We start from the raw sequence: 25693 nt of genomic DNA on the forward strand, positions 1-25693 counted from the left end.
AAGGTTCCTAAAACTCTTCAGGGTCTAACATGGTTTATTTATTTTATACTCATACCAGTACATACTTCTCTGCAGTACACCTGACAGGCATCTTGCTACTCCTTCAGTTTACTGGGTCCCATTGTATATTAGACCACCATTAAAATGTTTACAAGAAAATTCTCATGTCACATAACAGGAAGAGGGTATGCGTTACACCTTTGTAATGAAAGCACTCTTGATCATATCGCAAGAAAACTTTTGAGCCAATCTAGGAAAATAGCAGAAGCTGATCAGCAGCTTCAGAAAAACTGACAGTTCACAAAATGTCGACAACTCAAGAATAGCCTTTATGTGATTTATGGTTAATCTTAATTGGGCCAAAATTTCTCATTTACACCTGGGGAAGAATCCCCCCCCCCCCCCGTCGGGGAGGGAAGTGCAGGAGCGAGCGCGAGCAGGCGCGCCTCCAATCGGCGCCCCCAATTGGGGGCCCGCCGCCATTTTACGTGGACGAACCAATTAAGGCCCGCACAGTGTGACGTCCGCCAGGAAGCACTATGCGCTCCTTGTGCGGGCAGGGGGATTCCCTCAGCTGAGAGTGTGCCCTTTCGCACATGCGCACGAAAGAGCGTACTCATCTCCCTGAGGCTAAGCGCTGCCTCAGGGCGATTGGCTCCAAATGTAAAAATGGTAAAGGTGCACAAACAAAATTTCCCTGAAATGTCCCCTCATATGACACTGTCACATGAGTTGGGACATGTCCATCACTTTAAATCAAATATTTATTAAATTTTTAAGAACCCTCATGAAACGTCATCCCGCCCGTGGATGAGGTTTCATGCTTTTTCTGAAGCCCGCCAGGGCTCCCGGTCTGCCTGCCAACCTTAAGGTTGGACGGACAAGTCCATTAATGGGGTTAATGACTTTGTCAATGGCCTCAATAGGCCGTTGACAGACTGGTGGATGCACAGCTGATTTGGCTGCGCCCCCACCGACCTGAAAATTGAAATGACGCAGGGTGGCATCGGGTGTTCCGCCCGACGTCATCCCGCATCATTTTACATGTCGGTGAGCAGGCCCCGCTTCCCGCTCACTGACCTCAAGATCCTGGCCCTGGCGTGCGCCCATCAGGACCCTCCAGCACTGATATCTGCATGGGGCAGGCAGGTGCCACCATGACTACAGGTGGATCTCCATTATAAAACTGGAGGATCCCCTGAGGAATTTTGTCCTGAACACTTTTATTTTTAAGAAATTAATAGATTTTTAAGGTAATAAGTGAAAACCAATGGGACATAGATTTTGAACAGACCAGTACCTACCCAAAAGTTGTGTCAACTTTTACTAATCCACATACAACCCTCAGCTGGCATTGTCTCACATGCAACCTCCACCATTCAGTTCATAAAAACACACAACCTGCTCTAGATCCAATTCACAAACACTAGACCCCATTTAACCCCCCACTCTTTTAGGGAGATGCTCTCTTCTTCAATTCTCCTAGTTTAGACTGGTGCAATTCTCCCTTTCCTTCTTGACCTTCATCATTCTTCACCTTCCCTGACCTAATTAATCTGATACTTTTCTTCCAATTCATATTTGCCTGTGGCAAAGCAGTGGCCTGAGCCCGCACCCCTGCCTATTCATGCTGGCAAACTCTCTCCCCATCCCCTCACAGCTACTGCTGGTATTCTCCTTCTCCACTAGCTCAAAAGTGTCTCTCTTAGCTTCTCCTTTCTTATCCTCAGCATACTCTTCTGCTCTTTCTCTTTCCGCTTCATTGCCATTCATTTCACCTTTTCCTTTATTCTCATCCATTTACCCCCTTCTTTATTGCCCATGACAATATCTTCCCAGTGCTCTTCAATTTTCCCTTCCATCTCCCTTTCATTTTCAGCTACTTACTGCTACTCCCTATCTTTCGCTGCAATCCACACCCTCCCATTGTGATCCATTCTTTCCTTTCTCTCTGTATCCATTTCCCTCCATGTCATGCATTCTGTCTTCTTCAAATATTGTTCGTTTTCTATTGGTTATCAACCCTCCTAACCTAGCCCAATGCTTACACACCAGTTCAGCCTCATTCCTCCTGTCAGTGTGCTCACAGGTCTATTGATTGGGATTGCCAACTATGGAGGAGTTCTAGTTCTTGGAAAAGTTTCTGCTTTCAGCGTACACATAGCAACCTAGGCTATTAATTCTGGGAGGAGCAGACCTGTCTGGTGTATAAGCCAGTATACCAGAAAAGCCAGCTAGCTAGTTAAACAGGGATCCAGTGACACTCATTTGTGCCCAAACATTGATTAGCCTAAAATGCTGACTGTCAGAGAAAAGCACTAATGTTTGACATATACGAGAAAAGGGATTTTACTAGAAATCTGTCATTGATCAGTAATTCTGGTTGGTGGTGCTATCTATACCTGCTCATTATCCAGTTTCTTGGAAAGTGCATTAGCATGCTGATTGGTATCTGAAACTTCCATCTGCAATGCTGTCACTCTTTGCTGAAGTCCTGTTGTAGTCGCTCGATAGATCTGGTCCCAGTCTTGGTTGAGCTTCATCAGCTGAAAGAAGGATTATATAAGAATGAAGCAGATAATCCATTTAATTGGTGTTCAGTGACTGCTGACAGCCACATTCTCCAGTTTTCCTTTTAATGGATTACATCTACTTCTAAAGAGAATTTCCTGATCAATTGGTCATTCTGTCTCAGTAAACTAGCAGTATTGACCCAATGAACAATACTTTTTTTTATCATTTGTTAGGGACAAGTACTGCACTGATTAATAGATTCTGAAACAATGATCACAAAATAGTTTCTCCATATACCTTGTCAAATCCTTTTAACATTTTAAATATCTCAATTAGATCACCCTCATCCTTCTGTACTTAAGGGGCAACAAACCAAGTCAGTGTCCTTTTAATTTAACCCTTAAAGCACTGGTATCATTCTTGTGAATCTGCACTGCACCCCTTCCAAGTGCAATATATCTTTCCTCATGTGCGGTCTCCAAAACTGAATGCAGCACTCCAGATAATGTCTACCCAAGGCTTTATACAAGTAGAACTTACTCCTCTTTATATTTCAGCCCCGTTGAGATAAAAGCCAATATTTCATTAGCCTTGTTGATTACCGTATGTAGCCATCTACTAACTTTTTAATGATTTGTGTACTTGGACTCCCAAATCTCTTTGCTCATTCACAGTTCCTAGTTTCTCACCACTTAGAAAATACTCCAATTTACCTTTATCTTTCTTGGGCTCAATGTGGGTGACCTCACGGTGACAGCAGTTTTGCCATTCACTTAATCTGTCTATGATCCTTTGCAGCTTGCTGCTCCCCACTTACCGTACCTCCTAATTTAATGTCACCTGTAAACTTGGATACACAATTCTCTACTCATTCATTCAAACTACTAATGGATATGTTGAAAGTTTGAGGCACTTGAACAAATCCCTTAGAAATACCATTTGTCACATACCAGCAATCTGTTATTGCCACACTCTGTTCCCTGCCTCCAAGCCAATTTTTGAGTCAAGTCAAAGGCTATCTCCAATTCCAAGTGCTCTCATTTCAGATAATAGTGGAACTTTAATGAGTGCTATCTAAAAGTCCACCTAGATAACATCCATATACATTTACCTACCTTTATATAGTGACTTCCTCAAAAAATTCAATTAAATTATTCATACATGACTTATCCTCAACAAAGCGACATTAATACTTTTTAACCCTAATGACAGATTCTAGTAACTTCACGAAAAATGCTGTTAAACTGACAGGCCTGGAGTATCTGTCTCCTACCCTTTTTAAATAATGGAATGACATTGGAAAATTTCCAAACTGCACAATTCACAAATCAAGAGAGCTATGGAAGATTATGACTAATGCTTTTGCAATTCACTTACCTAATTAGTTTAATAAAACAAAACATTCTAGAAAGACTCAGCAGGTTTTGGCAGTATCTGTGAAGAGAAACAGAGTTAACATTTCATCTGTGTTTTGAAAGATCATTGACCTGAAATGTTAACTCTATTTCTCTCCACAGATGCTAACTGTCCTGCTGAGTATTTTTAGCACCTTTTGTTTTTAGTTCAGATTTCTAGCATCCACAATACACTGCTTTTGTAATTACTTTAATATCCTGGGGTGGAATCACCAGGGCCTGGATAATTATCTATTTTAAATACCATTATTTTCTCCTTTACCATTTTGTTACTTGTATTGGATCCAATAGGTTCCTCCCCTTGATTTCTTTTAGCTTCTCTTCTATCATTGGTACTTTGTATTCATTTTCACAGTAGAAAAAGAGTATAAAGTACTCACTTAATAAATTTGCAATTGCCTAGTTGTGCATCAGTGTCACTCGTGTCTGTCTTGAATGGACACACCTCTCTTAGCCACTTTCTGTTTACTCAGTCGCTATTGCCTGTATCAGTAATTGCTCCTCATCCAAGAATACAACATGCACAGAAAAACCATTTCCCCTGATTTCACCCTACAACCACATTACAATAAATCTAAAACAGAAGTTACTACACAATTTATAAAATAAAGCAACAGCTGTTGAAAACAAAGCCTGAATTAAACAGTTTGATCCTCATTTCTTTGCAAAGGAAATGTTCATTGCGTGCGACTGCGTGAGCTTAAACCCTTGGAGTGTGGGTCACCACGTGCAATAACCACTACCACAACTGACATCTCTGTTAAGCAGTGCTTTTGACTAATCCATACAAGTATACCCTGGAAAGCACTCAGTCTACAACTTTGTTTCCTTCTGCTGTGTCATCCAACTCAGAGTTATACAGCAGCACACTCACTCTGCAATCGACTGCTTTGTATCCCTGCTGTTCTCCTTCCTTTTTGTTGGCAATATGCACTCATTTTTTATATCTCTCTCTACAGGAGAAAAAATACACCCAAACAAGCAGAAAATATCCAGTGGCTAAATAAAAGTTACTCTGGCACAAGCTTCTGCAGCGGGTCACAAACTTTGGGAGCACCACTTTGGCTTACAACAACAGCACCCTAAATATAATTTACATTTTTCGACTCATTTTGAGCAATTCCTAAGGAAATCCGCAATAAAATAATGTTGGGTATTTCATTATCCTCTGTACATGCACATGCAAGGGTCACAATTCCGAATGATTCAAACTTGACAAAATTTGAAATAATGCAAAGAGCAGAGGAATTCTCCCATTTTCCTTGTCTTAAATAACAATCAAATCAAATGACCTAATCATTTATCTCATTGCTATTTGTGGGACTTTGAGTGCAAATTGACTGTTGCTTTTCTACATTACAACAACAACTGGACTTCAAAAGTACTTTATTGACTGCAACAGGCTTTGGGACATCCTAAAGTCATGAAAGGTGCTATACATATAAATGTAAATATATAATCTGATATAATGTATATATTGCATATATGAACACGTTATTTCTTATTTCTTTCTAAATCCAATGAGTCGTTTCAGTTTTTCAATTGCACTGAGCACCTGTGCCTAGAATATCATTTCAGAGTCATACTCATTCATTAGACAGGTTTTTTTAAAATAAATCTGAAAAGTGCACAGAACATCATTTAACTACAGAATGAATGGAATGAAACCACAACATATTCTAAATATCTTGATGATCAACATAGGCAATCTCTCCCACAATAGCACTAGTAATAATGTGGCTTACATTATTGTATATGTTTATATTAATTATATGTGCTGCCTTGATGTGATGCTGGACAGATCACCGACATCTCAGGGGCAAGTGTCCAACAGCAGACATCAGAACATAAATATTCTCATGGCATTTTAATAACTACAGGCTTGACAGATTTTATTTTGCAGAGAAGAGGACTGTGTTAATTATAAATGGCTGTCAGTGTTGTTCTTGGGTCAGAAGGGAAACTCCAACAGGGTTTTGCTTAATAGACTTTGCTAATATAAATGATCTGGTGTACTCAAATTGCTTAACAAGAATAGAGAAGTGGAAGAGGAAAAAACTACCTCTTTGTTCATGCGCCTCAGTTCAGTGTTCCTGTTCAGCAGTAGCAGTTTTTCCTCATCTGCAGTAGTTACACTCATGCTCTCTGTGATAAAGGTCACATTCTCCTCAGCTCCAAATTCATTCACATTTTGGATCAATTGGAATGGTTCATTTGGTGTTCTTGAGGTATTTTCTCTGAAAAAAAGAGATATTGTTTAATGTGAATACTCAGGAACCTGGGGCACTGCAGTCAGACAATCATATAGCACAATAAATTAGACCAGCAGCACTGCACTATTTAGATTTTAAGTCTTAGAATGTCTTGTAGGTAATTTTGGTTTAATCTGACGTACGGGGTAATTCGAACAGTTGTCACAAGCAGTGGAGTTTAAGTGCAGAGCTTTCCCATTAATGAGAAAAGCATCTTGGCCACTAAATTGGTCAGGACCCAAAAACAGGCAATGCAGAATTACCGCCACATCCAGTGCTTCTGATGCAGGCAGCACACGAACTTGGTGCTGTTAATTTAAATGATTATAGCATGCAGCCAGCACTGAGCACACTATTGAGCGCCTGCATGCCTGAGCAGGGACCATAAAATCATGAGAAGTTATCACAGGTTAGAGCTAGACTTCCTTACATAAAGGCAGCCAGCACCTTAATCCAGGAGGCAGAGAGCTGGAAAGCTGTCATCTATCTACAGGGGTCAGGAGAACCTCCAGACTAACTTTTCAAAGACAGGGAAGCCATGGTCCTCAATGTCAGGAGTGAGGACCTGGATGCAGGGCACAAGAAGTTCAGTGATCTAATCGGTGTGGTCGAGACTAGTGAAGGTATTTTCAAATGGCATATCCCACCAACTGTAGCATCAGCCTCATGTACCGCTCAATGCACCACACACTCATCACTCACTATCGATAAGGGCTCATACCTCACATTTATAGCTTCATCTCTCCCTCACACACTTAGTACTGCTGCAAGCTTTATGCCCACATCTCGCTGCTTGCACACACTGCTAGCTATTCAATCAAACAGATTGCGCCACTCTCAATGACACACTTCCCCCTCTCCTCCAGGATGAGGTCCTGCATAACCAGAAGCAGCAGCACCTAACCCATGGGAGACAGGCACAGCTACATGTCCTTAACCCATGGAGGAGATGGTCCATCATTGGAACAACTGTGGCTGAGTCTGTGGCCAGCCATGGGGCTGCAACCAAAAATGATCATATCCTCATACCTAATCTCCCTTTCTCACATCCCACTTCCCTCATCCTACAATCTCTTCTGATTTACTAGCTACATATGGTGTTAGCATGCACCTCTTATTTTTCCACCATCCCCACAACTCAACCTTACCCTGTGCCTTTCTCTTTTCAAATACTCAGGAACTCCTGAGTCAATCAACATCAAAAACAGATTATCTGGTCATTAATATGTTGTTCTTTCTGGGAGTTTGTTGTGCGCAAATTAACTGATGCAGTTCCTACATTACAACAGTGACTACACTTCAAAAGTACTTCATTGGCCATAAAGCACTCGAGACATCCAGTGGTCATGAAAGGCACTAGAGAAACACAAGCTGTTTTTTTCCTATTTTTAGCCAGCAGTGGTGGAAGAGCTGGAAGACAGTGATGATAAAGAAACACCATCACTAGCTCTCAGACAGGCGGCCACCAGCTCAGATACTGACATGGTGCATATGCTTTAAAGGATATCATGGAGACGAGATTTGCATGTGGTGAGGCACTGGGTATGAGCAGCCTGCAGCCACGCAGGGGTCAAAGGTAGGGTTGGTATTGGCTCAAGAGAGGGTGAGGGGTGAGGTCATGCTGCAGAGGACTCAGATGGCAACTTTGATGTTAGGGGGTTGCACAGAAAAAGGTTGAAGGTTTTTTTAAAATTCAGTCATGGGATGTGGGCTTCGCTGGCTAGGTCAGCGTTTATTGCCCATCCCTAATTGCCCTTGGGAAGGTGGTGGTGAGCTGCCTCCTTGATCCGCTGCAGTATGTACACCCACAGTGCTGCTAGGGAAGGAGTTACAGGATTTTGACCCAGTGACAGTGAAGGAACAGTGATATATTTCCAAGTCAGGATGGTGAGTGACTTGGAGGGGAACTTGCAGGTGGTGGTGTTCCCATCTATCTGCTGCCCTTGTCCTTCTAGATGGTAGCAGTCATGGTTTTGGAAGGTACTGTCTAAGGAGCCTTGGTGAGTTTCTGCAGTGTATCTTGTAGATGGTACACACAGCTGCCACTGTGCATCGTTGGTGGAGGGATTGAATGTTTGTGGATGGGGTGTCAATCAAGCGGGTTGATTTGTGCTGGATGGTGTCGGGCTTCTTGAGTGTTGTTGGAGCTGCACTCATCCAGGCAAGTGGTGAGTGTTCCATCACAATCCTGACTTGTGCCTTATAGATGGTGGACAGGCTTTGGGGAGTCAGGAGGTGTGTTACTTGCCACAGGGTTCCTAGCCTCTGAGCTATTCTTGTAGTCACAGTATTCATATGACTAGTCAGTTCAGTTTCTGGTCAATGGTGACCTCCAGGATGTTGATAATGGGGCATTCAGCGATGGTAATGCCATTAAATGTCAAGAGTGATGGTTAGATTTTCTTTTGTTGCAGATGGTCATTGCTTGGCACTTGTGGGGCATGAATTTTACTTGCCAATAGTCAGCCCAAACCTGAATATTGTTCAGGTTTTGCTGCATTTGAACATGGACTGCTTCAGTATCTGAGGAGTTGCGAATGGTGAACATTGTGCGATCATCAGCGAACATCCCCACTTTGGACGTTATGATAGAAGGTCATTGATAACGCAGCTGAAGATGGTTGGGCCTAGGACACTACCCTGAGGAACTACTGCAGTGATGTCTTGGAACAGAGATGGTTGAACTCCAACAACGACAACCATCTTCCTTTGTGCTAGGTATGAATCCAACCAGCAGAGAGTTTACACCCTGATTCCTATTAACCCCAGTTTTGCTAGGGCTCCTTGATGCCACACTCATTCGAATGCTCCCTTCTCATCTCTCCTTGGGAGTTCAGCTCTTTTGTCCATGTTTGACCCAAGGCTGTAATGAGGTCAGGAGCCGAGTGGCCCCAGTGGAACCCAAACTGAGCATCAGTGAGCAGGTTATTGCTAAGGAAGTGCCGCTTGATAGCACTGTTGATGACCCCTTCCTTTGCTTCACTGATGATGATCGACAGTAGACTGATGGGGTGGTAATTGGCCAGTTGGACTTGTCCCGCTTTTCGTGTACAGGACATATCTGAGCAATTTTCTACATAGCTGGGTAGATGCCAGTGCTGTAGCTGTACGAGAACAGCTTGGCTAGGGGCGCGGCAAGTTCTGGAGCACAAGTCTTCAGTACTATTGCCGGAATATTGTCAGGGCCCATAGTCTTTGCAGTATCCAGTGCCTTCAGCCGTTTCTTGATATCACGTGGAGTGAATCAAATTGGCTGAAAACTGGCATCTGTGATGCTGGGCTTGGAGAAAGTGGAATTCTTTCCAACTGAAGTAAATTTCATGGTTGACATGTGGTGTCCATAATATGTGCAGTCAGTAGCATCCTGCACCATGGGGTAGCCTGTTATCCCACTGAAGCTCTGTACTTGCTCCACCAGCTTCTCTCTGGCAAGAGAGAATGAAATGTATTCATCTGTCTTTGCATACAGAGTCTCAGTGGCTTCCCTTACACAACAATAAGTGTTTAGCTGGGAGGCATTGCAAAAATCAACTGTTCCATCCTGAAAGGAGCAAATGCATGAAAGATCATGGGCATAGTCACTGGTAATGCTTTCCTCACCAGGCTCTGCAACCAGTTGAAGCTGTAGCATATGTCAGCTTTCACTGAGGATATCCTTAGTGAAGCACAGATGTCTGACACTGTTCTTAATTGAGTTTGAGGTAGGGGAATTGCTCCTTACATACCCTGGACGAATATGGTCTCCTGCTGAAAGCACTCCTCCTAATCCCTCTTCCAGCAGCCTATCCTGTTCTGTGTTGCCTCTCCCTATCATGCTGTAGTTCAAGAGATACAAACTTCTGCACCCACGTTTGGAAGTGAGTGGTTTGTGCGGAAACTTTACAGTCAACACAAAATCCTTCAGCACATGCCACATCACTCCCTGTAGACTTCAACAACTTTAACCAGCCCTGGAAACCACCAAATACTTCTACAATCGCAGCAACAGCCAGTAAAAATTAGTCAGCAACTGACTTGAAACTGGTTGATGATCCCTTTCAATAGAGCTTGTGGGGGGACTTCCTGCTGTTGAATGCATGTTTGGCTGTGCAAGGTTAAAAGAGGGCATTAGCTCGAATGATGATCTCCAAAATGGCAGCGCTGGTATCAAATCAGCATTACACATTGACTGTTAATCTGCATATTTTCAGTGGACAGTCCCTGTGCATGTGCTGATGCCCTCTCCAAAATGGTGTCCGTGCGGTTAGCTCCAGAAGAATGCTTGTGCTCTGCCGGCACAATTTTGGTGCAGTTCGGGCAGGACACGAAGCTGAATTTCATAGCCCTTGTGCTCCTGTGAACTATGATGTTCTTTCTTATTCAATAATATTTCGGAATCCCCAATTGATGTATTTTCATTTCAACTTGGATTTCATCCAATCATGTTGCTATTATTAACACTTCCAATGTTTATATTATTTCAAAGCTGCATTTCCTTACAAATTCTTTCACACAGTCTTGAAGTATAACATGTATGGGATATGAATAACACACCCAGCTCTGTCCAGACTGAGCCATCAAATCATTTAAGCATGACTTCCCTCAATAAAAGGGGTTAACTTGATTGTTATAGGAACAAGGTGACTGACTGAATGAAAACATCTATTCACTCAGTTAGATTGCGAGCATAATCAGGTTAACGTGGTGAGCAGAATAGTGCTTATTTAATAACGTACATCTTTAAACTAATAATATTTTAGAAACTATCAGCGCACGCATAGATGGCAGAGACCAAACGTCATAAACAGTCAATGTCTAATGAAGCTAGAGAGTCAGGAGTTAAATAGTTCCATTCTTAGAGTGAGATTATGATTGATCTATATCCTGCAGCTTTGTGATGCAGATGGTGACTTTACTGCAGCATGGGGAATGCAGCATGTGGTGTAAACGCCAACACGGTTACTTGTAGAAAGAGGCTACATTGTGCCGTGACAGATCGAGCTCAGTAATGTGAGGTCCTTTGCGGCCGATATGCTAGGCAACCAGTCTGAGCTATGGTGTTGGACAAAGGTCATTTTCCTTGCAGTGTTATTCCTTCTAAAAGAAATTATATATAAAGCTACTCTGCAAGACAGGTATATTTTCTGAAAATGATAAATTTATTTGAATTCTCTGAGGTTCATTTGCAGTTTCACTGACAGGGTGTTAATCTGGTGGAACAGATAACCTGGCTTTGTAGAATCCACTGATTTTCATCCTACTGAAATCCACTTTACCATCTCACTGCCCAGGCAGTGGAAGTGAAAATTACATCACCCCACCCCCCGCCCCCCCCCACTCTGCTGTGTCCTTAGTTATCAGCTTTAAATTGTTTTTCTACCAAATAAATAGTATCCTACCTTCTAAAAGATTTTCAAATGCCTTTTCTATACATAAAGATAAAGGATGGCCCTGCTGACGATAAAACCTTGAATGGGGCTGTAACTTCCGAGCTTCCCAGCATGGGATTGGGGGGATATCCCAAAGGTACGCTGGGGAATCCGCTTCTGATGTTCCCAGGTATGGTTTACATGGCAATTGCCCAGAAGTGCAAACTTCCCATGGGCAATGGTCCTGTGCTGGGAACCATCTGAAAATGCGATATAAATAGCAAATTTCAGATGGTCGCGACTGGGTTACATCAATAGTTACCCAGAAAAAGTTAAAAGGGTTAAAACCACTTATAACTTCTGATTAACTATTATATAGACCCAGGGGACTTCCCCGCACTCCCCGCCTCACCCTCCTGCACCATAGGACTCCCCCTCTGAGGAGTTCAGGCGCACTGTCTTTATTTCCCAGATTTAGTGCAGCATAAGCGGATATCAGGGAGATTCTGCAATCTGACACAGCCCTTAAGGAGCTGTGCTTGTAGAATCCACATCTATGTGTATAGCCTCTGATTTTCCATCCATTCATTTAATGCTACAATGGTATAGGAGGGGAAGATTGAAAATTGTTGGGAAAGGACAGAGTTATTCTCAATTCAGCGCTGCATCAGCTGTGGCTCAGCCGACAGCACTCTTGCCTATGAGTCAGAAGGTTCCAGGTTCAAGTCCCACATTGGGACACAAGGACAAAAATCTTTGATGACATGCAAGTGGTGTGAGGTAGTGAGGGTGTGCTGCACTGATGAGACATTAAAGCGAGGCCCATCTGCCCTTAGTTGGACATAAAAGATCCCATGCCACTATTTCAAAGCAGGAGATTATCCTTGGTGTCCTGGCCAATATTTACCCTTCAATCAACACCACAAGAAGTCATCTGGTTATGACATGTGGGACCTTGCTGTGTGTAAATTGCCTGCTGCATTTCATATGCTGCAACAGTGACTACACTTCAAAAGTATTTAATTGGCTGTAAAGCACTTTGAGACGTCTGGTGTTCATGAAAGGGGCTATATTAATGCAAGTGTTTCTTTTCATTCTTTACTGGGAGAAGATTCTGCCTAATTAAAATCTACAAAAACAATTTTGTCTTGCCACTTACATATTAGAGCTAAGCAATATATATTCCACCCTGGTACTAGACAAATACTTTCAAAAGTTACTCTTGCCCTAAGATTTATTGTTTGTTTTTAAATTCTAATTGAAATTTACTAAGGTTCATGTTAATTAAATAAAATCAGAATTATTTATTTTGCCTCAGCAATAAATCAAGTAATCTGAAATAAAAGAATCAAGATTTCCTTTTCTGAAACAATGACCTACTCAGGTTGGACAGAATTACAGACTTCAAAGGGTTAAGAGTAGCAAGAAGTAGGGAGAAAAAAATGGGGAAGAGTAGGTAATTAACACACTGATAGTACTTAGAAGCTGAAACATTCCTTTGTTTCCCAGCCAGGAACAGAAAGGGAGAGAGGGAAGTACCTTGCACCTGCTTACGTGTGTAAGAGAATGTCCAATTATGTTTTTTTTATAACACAATCCTTGGTAATGAGGTACATTCTGTAATGAATTAAGATAGTGCTGAATATCATGACAATAAACATGGAAAGACAGTGCTCAGTAATTCTGTAATAGAGGCAGTTTCCTGTGAACCCTGTGCTTTATGGCATGCCAATGTATCTTTATAGATCCACTATTCTTGATTTATTGATGGCAACAAGTTAGGAAGTGAAATGAGACATAAAAGATCTTGAAACAATCGCCTGATCTTAATCATACCAGACTGTAGTATTTTGCAACACCTAAAGTGCAATTCACATTTCCATGGTGGGCAGGGGAAACCACTAATTAAAGTATTCGATACATCTCATGTGTTTCTCAACCATAACTTCATGGCAATAAGCCATATTTCACTGGTAACAATTCCAGCAAAATATTCACTTGTTTTCGTTATTTTCTAACCACCCTCTGCTGTGTGTGGCATTCGCTGCCTCCAGTGCAGTTCAGAAAATGATAAATTGTGAACTCACAAAACATTTAAGTATCACCTATATGTGGTTCACCCAAAAGTTGTTAAAGGGGCATCTTTAAATTTAAGGGAACTTTAAGCGCTGCCAGTTCATGAAACCATTTCTTTACAAAAATTAAGTGCCATCATATTATCTGCATCAAACATAAGCGTGTCACATCCCATGTTACAACAGCTGCAGCACAAACTACTTTGTTGTGGTTTTTTGCACAGTTATGTTCCCTTAATGTTCAATAAAACAAATAGTTTAGTGGTTGACACGATAAGTTTATGCATTTACATCAACGATCAGCTGACTGCATGCTCCAACTTATACTCGCAAAAAATCTTTTGTAGAATATCAATACTCCTTTAGCTTTATATAATCAGTGACACCTCATTGTCAACTAATAAGTTACCCATGAAAAATAAAGAGCAAACTTCCAGTCACCTTTATACTACAGATAGGCATCTCTCATGCAAACATTAGAACGGAGACTCACTTCAGTGCAATGCATATCAAATTCCAGTAAAATTACCCAAATATTCATTTGCACATAGCAAGAAAATATCTTTAGATCTGACATGAAAATAACCATGCCAAGCTGTTTAATCTAGGTCATGCACTGCATAAGAAAATTTTTAACAATAGTTCCCCCATAGAAACTGCCATCTAGTCTGTTTAAAAAAAATCCTTCAATTTATATTTTGTTTCCAATTCCATCCTTAATATATTCTTCCCACTTTTCAAGAGATTAAGTAGCGAATCAGCCAACAATTTTAATTAAAGTGCTGTCTGGAACAAACGACAAGTGTTTGCTTCCTTTTGAAGGGAAAATCACTTTGTACATGGTGCAAAGCCATGCTTCTCTGGTTACTGAGAATCTTAGCAACACACTGAACGATTACATTAGTCAGATCATAGTTGGGCTAATTTACCACTTTACCTTTGAAAAAGCAAAATTCTAAATGCAATTCAAATACAAAGCAAGTATTAGCAATTGTAAATATCTACCTACTGTAAGCAGCATAAGTCAGGCTCCTCGATAGTACTGCTGGGAAATATTTTTTCTAGTTTCTATGTAGAACATTACCTTAAATAATTTTTGAAGACTTATTCTCGACAAGGTCTGAAGCAAAATCAGAAACATATCTAAAAAACTACACAAAGTGACCAGAGCAAGTCTCTTCGATGCAGCTCGTGAATGTAATGCTTGTATCAGCAATATCAGTAAATTATTCATGACATTGTCCATATTCAGTTGAATGCGAGAGTATTTTTTTTCTAAACAGTGCCAATGATGCTTACAGAGGTACATGAAAGTGAAACACTCCACTAAATCACCTAGGGGTCAGAGTCTATGTTGTGACAGTTGACAGTAAAATGGAATGTTGACATAGCAATTTACAATTGTGTACATTAAAACAAAAGCATAACCAGAATTCATGATAATGAGGGAAAAAAGTTGTGGACAAGATTTTTCGTAATGATATGGATTACTTGTCTGCTAAATGTTAAGGTTCAATTCTCTTACAACTTTTTCTAGCTATTATTTGACCCTTAGTCGCACTGGAATCTTCCAGAATTGTCAACACTCAAAGAAAATTAATTAAATCTAATTCAAATATCTTTCTCAAACCTGGTTTAAGTCAAATAAAAAGAATGTAATGCTCAACAAATGTCTCAGGGAACAACTCAGTACTTATACCAGCCTTTTATCAAAACTATGTTTTGTTGTAATTTATTAAACATCTTATGTCTGCTTATGCTTTCTGCCTCATGCTCGACTTGACTTTGTTATCAAAATGTATCATACTTTGTGTCAATTTTTCCCAACAGGAGGCCCTACAGCATGGAAGGAGATGAACACTAGTATTTCAGTTAAGGGAAAGACAGGCTGGAATTTTCCAGCCCTGTTGGGGTCGGGCGTCATGGCGGGCGGGAGGGAGGGGGATATGTCGAGACGGCAAAAATTGGTTTTACGCCATCATGAAATCAATTTGCGATTGTCCGCTCTACCCATCAATGACGCGCCGCATTTCCCATCGCCACACATCGGGAACATAATTTCAATACGTACTCACCGGAATCATCCCCGCACCTCAAATTTACCACCCACATTGGTGTGACTACAGACCGGCGTGCTTCATGACTGCCTTTAAAAGGTATGCACCTGGTCGCCTGAACTTCAAGGTGAACTCGGAGGTGAGTGTGCACAACATTGTGCGGCACTTACGAGCAGTGCTTGTGAGCATCGCCCGTAGGTCAATAAGGAAGAGGCACTGCGCATTCGCAGGGGGAACAGGCAAGTCGCTTTTTACTGGCTGGCTTACAGCGTGATGCCAGGGCAAGGGTTCCAGTGAGGGTCAGGTCGGAAGGCTGAGAGTGGGCGCAAGGCAGCACAGACTGAAGGAAATACTCAAACACATGCTGGGATTGGGGAGGTGGTGGTGGTGGTGGTGAAGCAGCCACGCACTTGGAAAAGCTTGTCAAATGTGAGCATTCTTACACAGCTGAGACTGTTCAGCTGCAGTGCCATCGACTGCACTCATGTGGCGCTCAGATCTCCATGGCAACAAGCAGTCAACTATGTCGACCGCAGGGGCTTCCACTCGCTGATGTTCAGCTGGTGTGCAGCAACCAAACACATCCTATAGGTCTGCGCATGATTCCCTGGGAGCATCGTTGAATCCTACAGGCTTAGCAGGTCTCAGATCCCTGACGTCTTCCAGGGTCCAGAAAGGCTGCAGGGTTGACTCCTTGGGGACAAGGGCTGCCCACAGAGGAAATGGCTAATGACACCTGTTCGACGGCCTCAAACTGCAACACAGCGATGGTAAAATGAGGCTCATGCTGCAAACAAGACTTTGGTGGAGCATATTAAAGGCATTTTGAATATGAGATTCCAGTGCCTCAGAAGGTCCGGCGGAGCACTGCAATACAGTCCACCGAGGATATTGTGTATCATCATCGCTTGCTGCATGCTCCACAACCTGGCACTGCAAACAAGGAAGGACCTGGCTGAGGAGGAGGTGGGGCAGCTGCACATATCCTCCGATGAGGACGACATCGAAGAGGATGACTGTGAGAGGTCCTCAAAGGTGAGGATGCCGGTGATGAGGCCATTGCACTGGCCAGGTGAAGCAGGTGCGCTCGGGAGGCCCTCATAGCAGCAGGATTCGTGGAGGATGATGACGAGATGCAGTGAGGACAGTCCTGACATCCTCACCTTGCTTCTGTGAATGTTTGACTCCCGTGTGGCTGATGGCAGCGCACATACCCTCAGTGCTTAGGCTCATGTCATGGGGACGTAGCGGAGGCCCTAATAGTCGCTAGATTCCAGGAGGAATTTTCTTTTTATTATTCATTGACAGGATGTGGGCGTCATTGGCTAGGCCATCATTTATTGCCCATCCCTAATTGCCCTTGAGAAGGCAGTGGAGAGTTGCCTTTTTGAACGGCTGCAGTCCATGTAGCATAAGTACACCAACAGTGCTGTTAGGGAGGGGTTCCAGGGTTTTGACCCAGCGACAGTGAAGGAACAGCGATATATTTTCAAGTCAGGATGGTGAGTGGAGGGGAACTTCGAGGTGGTGGTGTTCCCATGCATCTGCTGTGAGGACACTTCATAGGTCTTCACATAGCCATTGTGAATGTCCGACTCCTGTCTGGCTGAGGGCAGCTCGCTTGTGCTCTGTGAGCAGGGTCATATCATGGGAAAGCAGCCGTGAAACTTTAAGCATACCTGATCCTTTGTCTGCCTTCAGCGCCTGACCCCTCCAGGAGCACAGCATCACTGGTCACTGAAGCTGAAGAGATAGGGGCCAGCTTCACCTTAAAAAAGGTGCTGAGAGCACACAGAGAGAATGAGGGAACTCTGTGACGCCTGCCCACAACATTCTGGCAGCAATGACAAGCACCATCAAGGTGCAGGCATCACTGATGTGTCCAGTGAGTGTTAAGTCAGGCCATCACTTTGGTCTGAAGGTTACACACTGCACAGGGAAGAGGCCCAGGATTGAGACACCTGCCTTTATCTTGTACACAAAGGTTTCACATCTGAGTGACACAAACACTGCTCATAAGAACAAGGAGCCATAGGCAGGGAGATATTCCAGGGAGTTTATCTGCAATAATGAACATTAAGTAGAAGTGATTAATACCCATGCTGCTCACCTTAACCTTCCTAACCCTGCCGCTACGTCTTGGTGCTTCCCCGACATCCACAGTGGAAGTGGAGGCAGCCTGCTGATGGCTACGCCCTGTCTGTTATTACCTTGGCAAGCACCCTCTGGAGGGCTGAGACCTGGAGGGCCCCAGCCTGCTTTCAGGGGTCCTGCTGTGTGGCAGTGCATCCTCTTCAGCTTATGGAGCTGGAGCTACTGAGGTCACTGGAAGAGAGGATTCGAAGGGCCGGACACTTCCGGCTGATCCTCCTCCCTATGGGTGCCCAAGGGCCCCCAGCTGACTCCTTGAGAAGGGGTAGCTGGAATGAGATCAAGCTGCCCCGCACCCCTCTCACGTTGACTGTTGGAGGACAACCATGACGTCTGCTATGGAGTTCGACCCATGCAACAGTGGTGGACCAATGTCCTGGACCAAGGTCTCCATGGCAGTCGCCATCCTACCAGCGTTGATCTCAGTGCATTGGCATGCCGATGCTATCAGGCTGAAGCTGAACGGAATCCTCCATTGTGCCTTGCAATCTGAGGAATGCAGCGGACATCCCTTCCGGATGTTCCCGAACTTGCCTTTGCAGCTCCAGCAACTGTGACATGACTGAGTCCAGAGGCACCTCGTATGACTCAGACTCAGCAGATTTCTGGCCTCCAGCAGTCCTCCACCTGCTGGACACCTAGGAAGTCCCTGCCGTCGCCTGCTGTGAATCAGACAGTGTGATGTGCTCAGCAGAATTTGACCCCGAGGCTACTCTAGAACCAGGTCCCACCGAGGTGTGTGTCTTTGCGCTGGTGGAGGGTGGGGGTGAGCGTTGTGATGGGTCTTCAATGAGGGTGTTACCAGATTCTTCTTCTGAGATATCTTCGGGGCTTGAGTCAATGACCTGGCTTGTGGACCCCCTCGGCTGTTTCCCAGATGTGCCTGCGAAAACAAGGAGAGATAATTAGTGCTTGGCATGGGGACTGCGGAACAGGGGAACTGACTCACAGCGTGGTTATCTGATGGATGTTGCACTGCTGGACCCTCACTTGATTGAGCATCACCAGCCTGAACGTCAGTATAAGAATGGTCCAGATCGTCACTGGCCAGCTGGATGACTATTTTCAAAGTCTGTGAGGACCTTGATGTTGGGCATTCCTCCAACAGTCTGCGACCTCTCCCTTTTGTTGTGTGCCAGCTTGTCCTGCATGAATGTAGATGGATAGAGTGTAAGCAGGACACCTGCCAGACCAATTGAGAAGAAAGAAGCAAAATACTGCAGATGTTGGAAATCTGAAACAAAAACAGAAAATGCTGGAAAAACCCAGCAGGTCTGACAGCATTTGTGGAGAGAGAAACAGAGTTGACGTTTCGAAGAATGTGGGCTCAAAACATCAACTCTGTTTCTCATTCCGCAGATGCTGTAAGACCTGCTGAGTTTTTCAAGCATTTTCTGTTTTTTTTTCAGATGAGAAGAATGCCTGGCATGTGTGGGTGGTGAGTGGTACCATGGGCAGGATGAGGACATGATTCGCAGGACAGATGAAGGTGTGTGTGAGAGAGTGAGTGGTGATGTCCCTTGAGCTAGCAGTGGATTTGTGATGGGTTTGGGAGTGTGAGAGTTGAGAGTGATTTAAAGAGCGACTTTCTCTGCCGGAATGGAGGAGATCATTCATTCTTTTTCGGCACCGTGTGGGTGCCCTCTTTTGCACAGCATTGGTGCTGACCACCACTGCCACTGCCTCTCATGCTGGATTGGTGACCTCAGTTGCTGGTCTTCGCCCAGAGTTGGGTAGATAACTGCATGGCGGGCTTCCAAAGTGTCCAGTGGGCACCCGAGGGAGGTGTTGCTAAATTTAGAGGCAGCATGTTTCATGCAGCCATGACTTTGCAGCAAATTTCAATCCCCTAGAGAGTACGAGCTCTGTGGAGGGGCACCCTTTAAATATGATGCCCAGGTTACTGAAGGCCTGAGATGACAGCAGAGCATTGGAATCAGAGTCTGCTCCGCCAATGACCTGGCACGTTTCTTGGGAATGCATTCTGAGTGAGGGGGGATGCGTCTGGAATGGGACAATACGGCGTGGAAGGCCACCATTGCAGCCAGTGGGTAAAAAGTCCTTTGTCCCACCCACTACCGCACTTTGTGAAAATTTGGGATGTTTCCGCCCACAGAGTGCCTCCAGCTTAAATCACACTTTCAGCATTTTTCAAACTTTTCAAATAAAAACCTTATGCCCACACCTGCCAGACTACCAGCATAGAAGGGAGTCCCTCCACAGAGTGGCCTGCGGTCATAGCTGTCATTGGGCAGGCAGGGAGGGCCTCCAAGCTTGTCTGGAGACCTGGCTCCCTGGCCTGTTGCCAAATGCTACCGCCAGGCAACTTGCCTGTTCCTGACACCACTTGGAGGCAGCCTCCAGGAAAATGGCCGGAGGGATGGGGAGGTGTTGGCAAACCATCATGCTGGCTGACAGCATGAGTTTATGCGCCAGCCCACTTCCGTTCTGACCCACATATCAGTTTGAAAATTCTGCCCGTTATATAATTTGTCACTCTGTCAGATGGTGCAATAACAATCAGGATCACACGATTGTTCAAAACGATTCTTGATACTATTTTTGTTCCCACAAAGCATTATTTTCTCAGTAACTGAAATTTATAATGTCTAAAATATGGTTCAAATAAAATGTAAACAAAAAAATATGTATTTTACATAGTTTAATTAAACTTATCCATTGAACTGTACTTTTGTTCAGCAAAGCCTTCAGAATGGTTTTTACTTGATACCACCTACTTCTTCAGCTTGATTTGATATTTTTAAACCAAAGTTGTGCCTCTCAGAGCTAAAGCTGAAATGTATAACCTGAGTATAAACAGCTTTTCAGAATCTCAGTACTGTTTAGTCAGCTACAACGATGAAATATCTTCTTTAATTTCTGTACTGTAGTATCTCATTGAATGTTATTAAATATGCGAATGATTTCAAAAGCTTTATTGAAGTAAAATTTATAATGTATTTTTTTTAAAAGCTGCATATGTTCTGTATGCATATCTGTTTGTATGTATGAGAGAGAGAGAACAAAAAATTCAGATTTATTTTACATGGTGATAGTTCAACTTTCAGAAAGAACCAGTTGAATTTTAAAACTAAACAAACCTCCTGAGGCAAACAGTTAGAAAAGGAGAGAAACAGGTTGAACGTGAGAGGCCATTGGTTTTGCCCCAACCTATCTCTGCAACTTTCTCTGGCCCGACAACCTTCCAGGATCCGTACACTCCTCCCTTGATTGCTTCTTGTGCACCCAATTTTCATCGCTCCACAATTACCAGCTGTGCTTTCCACTGCTTAAGGCCAGAAATTTCCCCTTGTTTGGGGGGGGTTGTGCGGGGGCGGGTGCGAATCCGATCAGCGCCCCCAATTGGGGACGCGCTGTCATTTTACGTGGTCAGGCCAATTAAGGCCCGCCCAGCGTGACACTCGTCTAGAAGCGCTGAGCACTCCCTGTGCGGGCAGGAGTGGGGGGGGGGAGGATTCCCTGAGGGGTTCCCTGTGCTCTTTTGCGCATGTGCGCGAAAGAGCACAGAGATCTCCCCGGGGCACAAAGGTGCCTCAGGGAGATTTGTTTCAGTGCTAAAGTTTTAAATAAAGGTTCTTAACACTTTTAAAACATGCCCTCTCATGTGACATTATCACATGAGCTGGGACATGTCAAAGAATAATGTATACATTTTTATTAGATTTTAAAACACTTCATGAAACTTCATCCCACCCGCGGATGAGGTTTTATGAAAAACACGAAGGCCGCCTGGGCTCTTTGCCTGCCCGCCAACCTTGAGGTTGGATGGGCAGCTCATTAAATTGAATTAATTAGGTTTTAAATGACCTTAATGGGCCTTTGATAGTTCAGCTGCATGCTCGCCGAACTGAAAATCTAAATGACACGGAGTGACGTCAGGACACCTGCCCGACTTCACCGCACGTCATTTTACGCATCGGACAGCGGACCCTGCCCCTGCTCGCTGACGGGAAAATTCTTCTCTCAGGGTAGAAGCCAAGCTACAGCTATACAAAACCCTGGGTAGAGCACACCTGGAGTACCGTGTTCAGTTCTGGGCACCATTACTTAGGAAGGATATACTGGCCATGCAGCAATGCAGCGTAGATTTACTGTAGAATGATGCCTGGAACAGCATTATTAATTTTTGGTCGGGACTCTGGTATTGGGGTCAAATGCGGGTCCCAACACTGCACTGTGTCTGCTGCAGTTACCTAGCATTTATTTATGTTAGGTTGGTCAATTAGTGGTCAGAGGGTGTATTCGCCATCTAATTAAAGACAATGGGTGGGCTCTCAAAGATGGAGGGCCAATAAGAAGCCCTCCAGTGATAGTATATCATCAACCCCATCCTCCACCGAGGTGGGAGCTGCCAATCTTCTTTCTGAAGATCTGGTAAAAAAAATTTAAATTAAAAAAGGCCATAGCTGCCCAGCTGTGATTGTGAAGGGGCAACTCCTCCACTGGACGGCTAGTGGCCACAGCTGTGGCCCAAGGGCCATGTCCCTAATGGGATGAAAATTCCAGTTGGCTTGGGAAAGGGGCCTTAACGGACAGACCAAAACACTGGCCAGTAGCGCAAAATGACTTGCCTGCCCACCTCAGTTTTCGCTCCCCCACCCTCCCATCTCCCATCAGCCTCTGAAAATCCTGCCCTGAACTAAATTAAGAGGAGAGATTACATAAAACAGGATTGCATTCCCTGGAATTCAGAAGAGGTTATTTCATCAAAACTAAGGGAAGCCAATATTACAGACAATGAGAAACTATTCCTTCTGGTTGGGGAATCTAGGACAAAGGACCATAGCCTAAAAATTAGATCCAAACCTGAGGAGTGATGTAGGAAGCACTTCTACATGCAAAAGTTGGCAGAATTCAGAATTCTCTTCCACAAATAGCAACTTAATTCTTAATTTTCATTCCCATTGGCTTCATAATGGGCGTCCAATTTTTGTGTCGTCACTGAAGTTGACAGCTCCATGCAATATTTTAATAAAGATGTGAGCCCATTCATTTTAAGTGGTTCATTCCCTTGTTATAACAGCAGAGGTGAATGTCATGTGAATAGAAGATTAAAATTTGTTACTTATTTCACAGAATGTGATTTCAACGCATTGACTTCAAAACACTGGCTAGGGTTTCAACCCATATGTCTGAACTGACTGCCAGAGCTCATTTAAGGTATAAAAAAAACAATAAAATACATCTTATATCATTTCATATCAACCATTACCAAACATCCAAAGGTAGGAGATTCAATATGCAAATGTTTAAGGTTTAATATGCCTGACTAATTTGAATAAACTCAAAAATGGATTTTGAACAGTTTCCTCAGCAAAAGTTATTGGCCCATCCCTGTTTTTATTTTTTGTTGAATTACGAGGCTTTGGTGTTGCTTAAGGACTGGCGTTGCTGTTGTTATCTGACTCCTAACTATTATTTTAATTATAAGAGAGATAAGGATTAATGCTTTCAAAGAGCATACATATTTTTTAGCCACGCAAAAATGAACCCATGATACAACTATATCGGTCTTGCATATCTGAGTGTTCATTTGGTTGAAAACAAAGGGCCTTTAATATTAGTTCGCTACCCACAAAAGTGTTTTTTTTTAAATTCATCTCCGTAAAGGGACCATGAAAGCTGACAAAGATGATTTGGAAAATACTTTATGGTTAATTATCAAAGGAGAAAGCGATTTGAAAATCAACAAGTTGTTAGTTTTTGTAGGAAACAAATAAACATTAAAATTAGGTCAGAGAATCATGAAAATAACAGATTACACATTAACAGTTTTGTAAATAAACTGATAGAGGCATAAGTTATATGCTACCCAAAACTAACTTTGTGACTGGTGTGTGAATCCAGAAATGCCTGAAATACAGGTTTAGGCTTCTTCACGAGCTCTGTGAAATGGCAACCTATCTTTTGGCTCATGTTTTTAAAATAGATCTCCTAACTGCTCCTAATTTACAGGACTATCTTGTGTCTAGATTCTACTGCCCCTCAAGTTTTATTCAGAGGAATACAATTCTGTCTGTAGAATACCTGAAGTGTTGTGAAATTGAGGGGATTCAATGCATATCACATTATTATTCTACAAAAAGTAAGGAAATAGCAAAAATAGACGACAAGCAAAATCTTCAGCCATCTCCATGATTGAAATGCCATCATAAACTAAAATTCCCTACCTAGATGTGCCTCAATAAAAACACACAATAAAAATTATCTTAATGAGCTTGCATACAGCATTTCGAAACTGGTTTGGCAGTGACTCACTGAAATGGGATTCTGAAAGTTGGAATACCTGGTTTTAATATTTCATGATGAGGTTTAATCACAATTAAACTCATTAAGCAATTAAACTCTATACATAACAGCATTAAGAATATTTTAAATTTAGAAAATGTTTTACTTTTGCCAACTTTTTTGTCTGCTAAGTGTTTCTTCTCCCTTGCTGGACTCTAGTATCTTCGCATATCTCACTCGAGTGACAATTTTTCACACTTGAACCTCGACAGCAAACTATTTGACCATAGGAGGCCTCAGCGCTAAACTTAACCCTGTGCTTACTCAAAAATTCAGATCTAGTTAAGGACCCCTGAATCCTGCCTCATTTTCCTCTTTTTTTTTGGGGGGGGGGGGGGGGTTAGCTGGTGGCTACAGCTGTAGAGGATAGGGGAGATGGAAGAAGGTCTGTATTAAAAAAGTTGACAATCAACTCACCCAAAAGTAATTTCAGCTGTTATGGCGTCTTTTCTTTCCTCCCCCTGGTGAATCTTGGAAACTTTGTCGAGGATCGGCTGCAGCTCAAGGCTGTGAGCGGAGTGGGGCAGCAAGACAACTTGGCCTTCCATTCTTCAATTACAGTCTAGCCGCAGACTTCAGTCTCCCCTGACCCTCCGGTTATCTACAAAAATCCCAGTCCCCTGTCACCGAATCTTCAACCTACATGCTGCAAAAGAGGAAGTGGCTTTGATTCAGTTTCAGGAGGAAATTTACTCAGCATCAGGTGCAAGTTGTACAGACCAGCTGAATACCCGGCGTTAACAACCCTCCTAATTTTATATTAAAACAAACGAAAGGAAACCCGACCGTTTGAAAGTAGCCAGGACCTGCGAATGATTCATATTTATCTTATAATTTTGAATCATAAGTAAATCTTATACCAGTTCTTCAGTCAATCACTTTCAGCTCACTCTTTTCCAAAACACTGGGTGTTATCATGTGGATGCAAAACGCCCATTATTTAAAAAAAACCTTTTCATCACGTGAATACATACACTGAGGCTACAAAGTTGGGCGGATGTGATCTCTGCGGTTTTAGAAAATGCCCCGGGACTTTCCGAACATAAAGGAAAGCGGAAGAGATTGTCCGATCCCTAGCAGAACTTCAAAATGAGCTGATCGTGGGTTTTGGTTTTGGGTTTGATTAATGAACTGACCAGTTTTGCTGCGGGTCACAACCCTCACCCTTTCCCCCGTATTGCAGTCCCAACTCATCTGCACATGTGGCAATTGTGAGCACACGCAATGTTCTTGTCTAACAGCCCACGCCACCGACCTTGTCTTTTTGGTCAGTTCATTGTGTAACGATGACTACTGTGTCCTTTTCACCGCCCGGAAAAAAAGTGTACTTTCCGAGGCATATGTCTATTATTTCAAAGTTGTACTTTCCACTTAAAAGCCAACCCACTGAAGCGATGACTGCAGCTGTGAGTCAGGTCTGGCGTGATAGAGTGAATTCACCCTGTACGTCCTGTAACATCGAATCTACAGCATAGAAACAGCCACTGGGCCCAACAGCTCAATGCTGCCTTGAATGTGCCAGAAGAATATCCTCCTATCCATTAGAATAACTTTCTATTTCTGTCTCTCTGA

At 43.2% G+C, this 25693-nt stretch overlaps 1 protein-coding gene across 3 annotated transcripts in view; it reads right to left on the bottom strand.

Moving 5' to 3' along the window:
- LOC144683746 (uncharacterized) overlaps positions 1–25317 on the bottom strand; it is a 46550-nt gene extending 21233 nt beyond the window's left edge. Inside the window, exons 1-4 of one of the 3 annotated variants that reach the window (XM_078547090.1) lie at positions 25096–25317; positions 24539–24767; positions 5992–6166; positions 2403–2546 (exon numbers count right to left, since the gene is read on the bottom strand). In XM_078547090.1, coding sequence (XP_078403216.1) covers positions 2403–2546; positions 5992–6166; positions 24539–24669 — 450 coding nt within the window. In that variant the 5' untranslated portion in view covers positions 24670–24767; positions 25096–25317. Of the gene's footprint in view, positions 1–2402; positions 2547–5991; positions 6167–24538; positions 25010–25095 lie in introns of those variants that run through there. The other 2 variants (XM_078547088.1, XM_078547087.1) reach the window with 2 other exon arrangements.
- Between the last annotated feature and the right edge of the window lie 376 nt (positions 25318–25693).

The sequence above is a fragment of the Cetorhinus maximus genome, chromosome 8, assembly GCF_964194155.1.
Source record: "Cetorhinus maximus chromosome 8, sCetMax3.hap1.1, whole genome shotgun sequence".
NCBI lineage: Eukaryota > Metazoa > Chordata > Chondrichthyes > Lamniformes > Cetorhinidae > Cetorhinus > Cetorhinus maximus.